The sequence below is a fragment of the Phaethon lepturus genome, unplaced genomic scaffold (assembly GCF_000687285.1).
Source record: "Phaethon lepturus isolate BGI_N335 unplaced genomic scaffold, ASM68728v1 scaffold35328, whole genome shotgun sequence".
NCBI classification, from domain to species: domain Eukaryota; kingdom Metazoa; phylum Chordata; class Aves; order Phaethontiformes; family Phaethontidae; genus Phaethon; species Phaethon lepturus.
The window spans coordinates 1-227 of NW_010557481.1; the positions used below are offsets into that span (position 1 = coordinate 1).

Consider the following 227-nt stretch of genomic DNA (forward strand, 5'->3'; position numbering starts at 1 on the left):
CTGAGAGGACCGGTGGCATCTCAGAGGGGAGGGCCTGAAGGCCCTCCTGCCTGCTAGACGGGCAAGGAGGGTCTCTTGTCCAGCAAGAGCAGCTTGGGCTGAGCAGAGATCCACAGGTCCTCTTCATCCTTCTTCTTCTTCTTCTTCTTCTTCTTGTTCCTCTCGGCGTGCAGCTGGCCGTTGCTGCTGGGGCCGCCTTTCTTCCTGCTCTCTCCCCTCCGGCTGCA

At 60.4% G+C, this 227-nt stretch overlaps 1 protein-coding gene across 1 annotated transcript; it reads right to left on the reverse strand.

Moving 5' to 3' along the window:
- Window positions 1-53: 53 nt before the first annotated feature.
- Window positions 54-222, reverse strand: KIAA0040 (KIAA0040 ortholog; the record flags this gene model as incomplete). Its single annotated transcript, XM_010292773.1, has 1 exon — window positions 54-222. A coding segment is annotated over one exon (169 nt), but the record flags the coding sequence as incomplete, so codon positions are not given.
- Window positions 223-227: the final 5 nt, after the last annotated feature.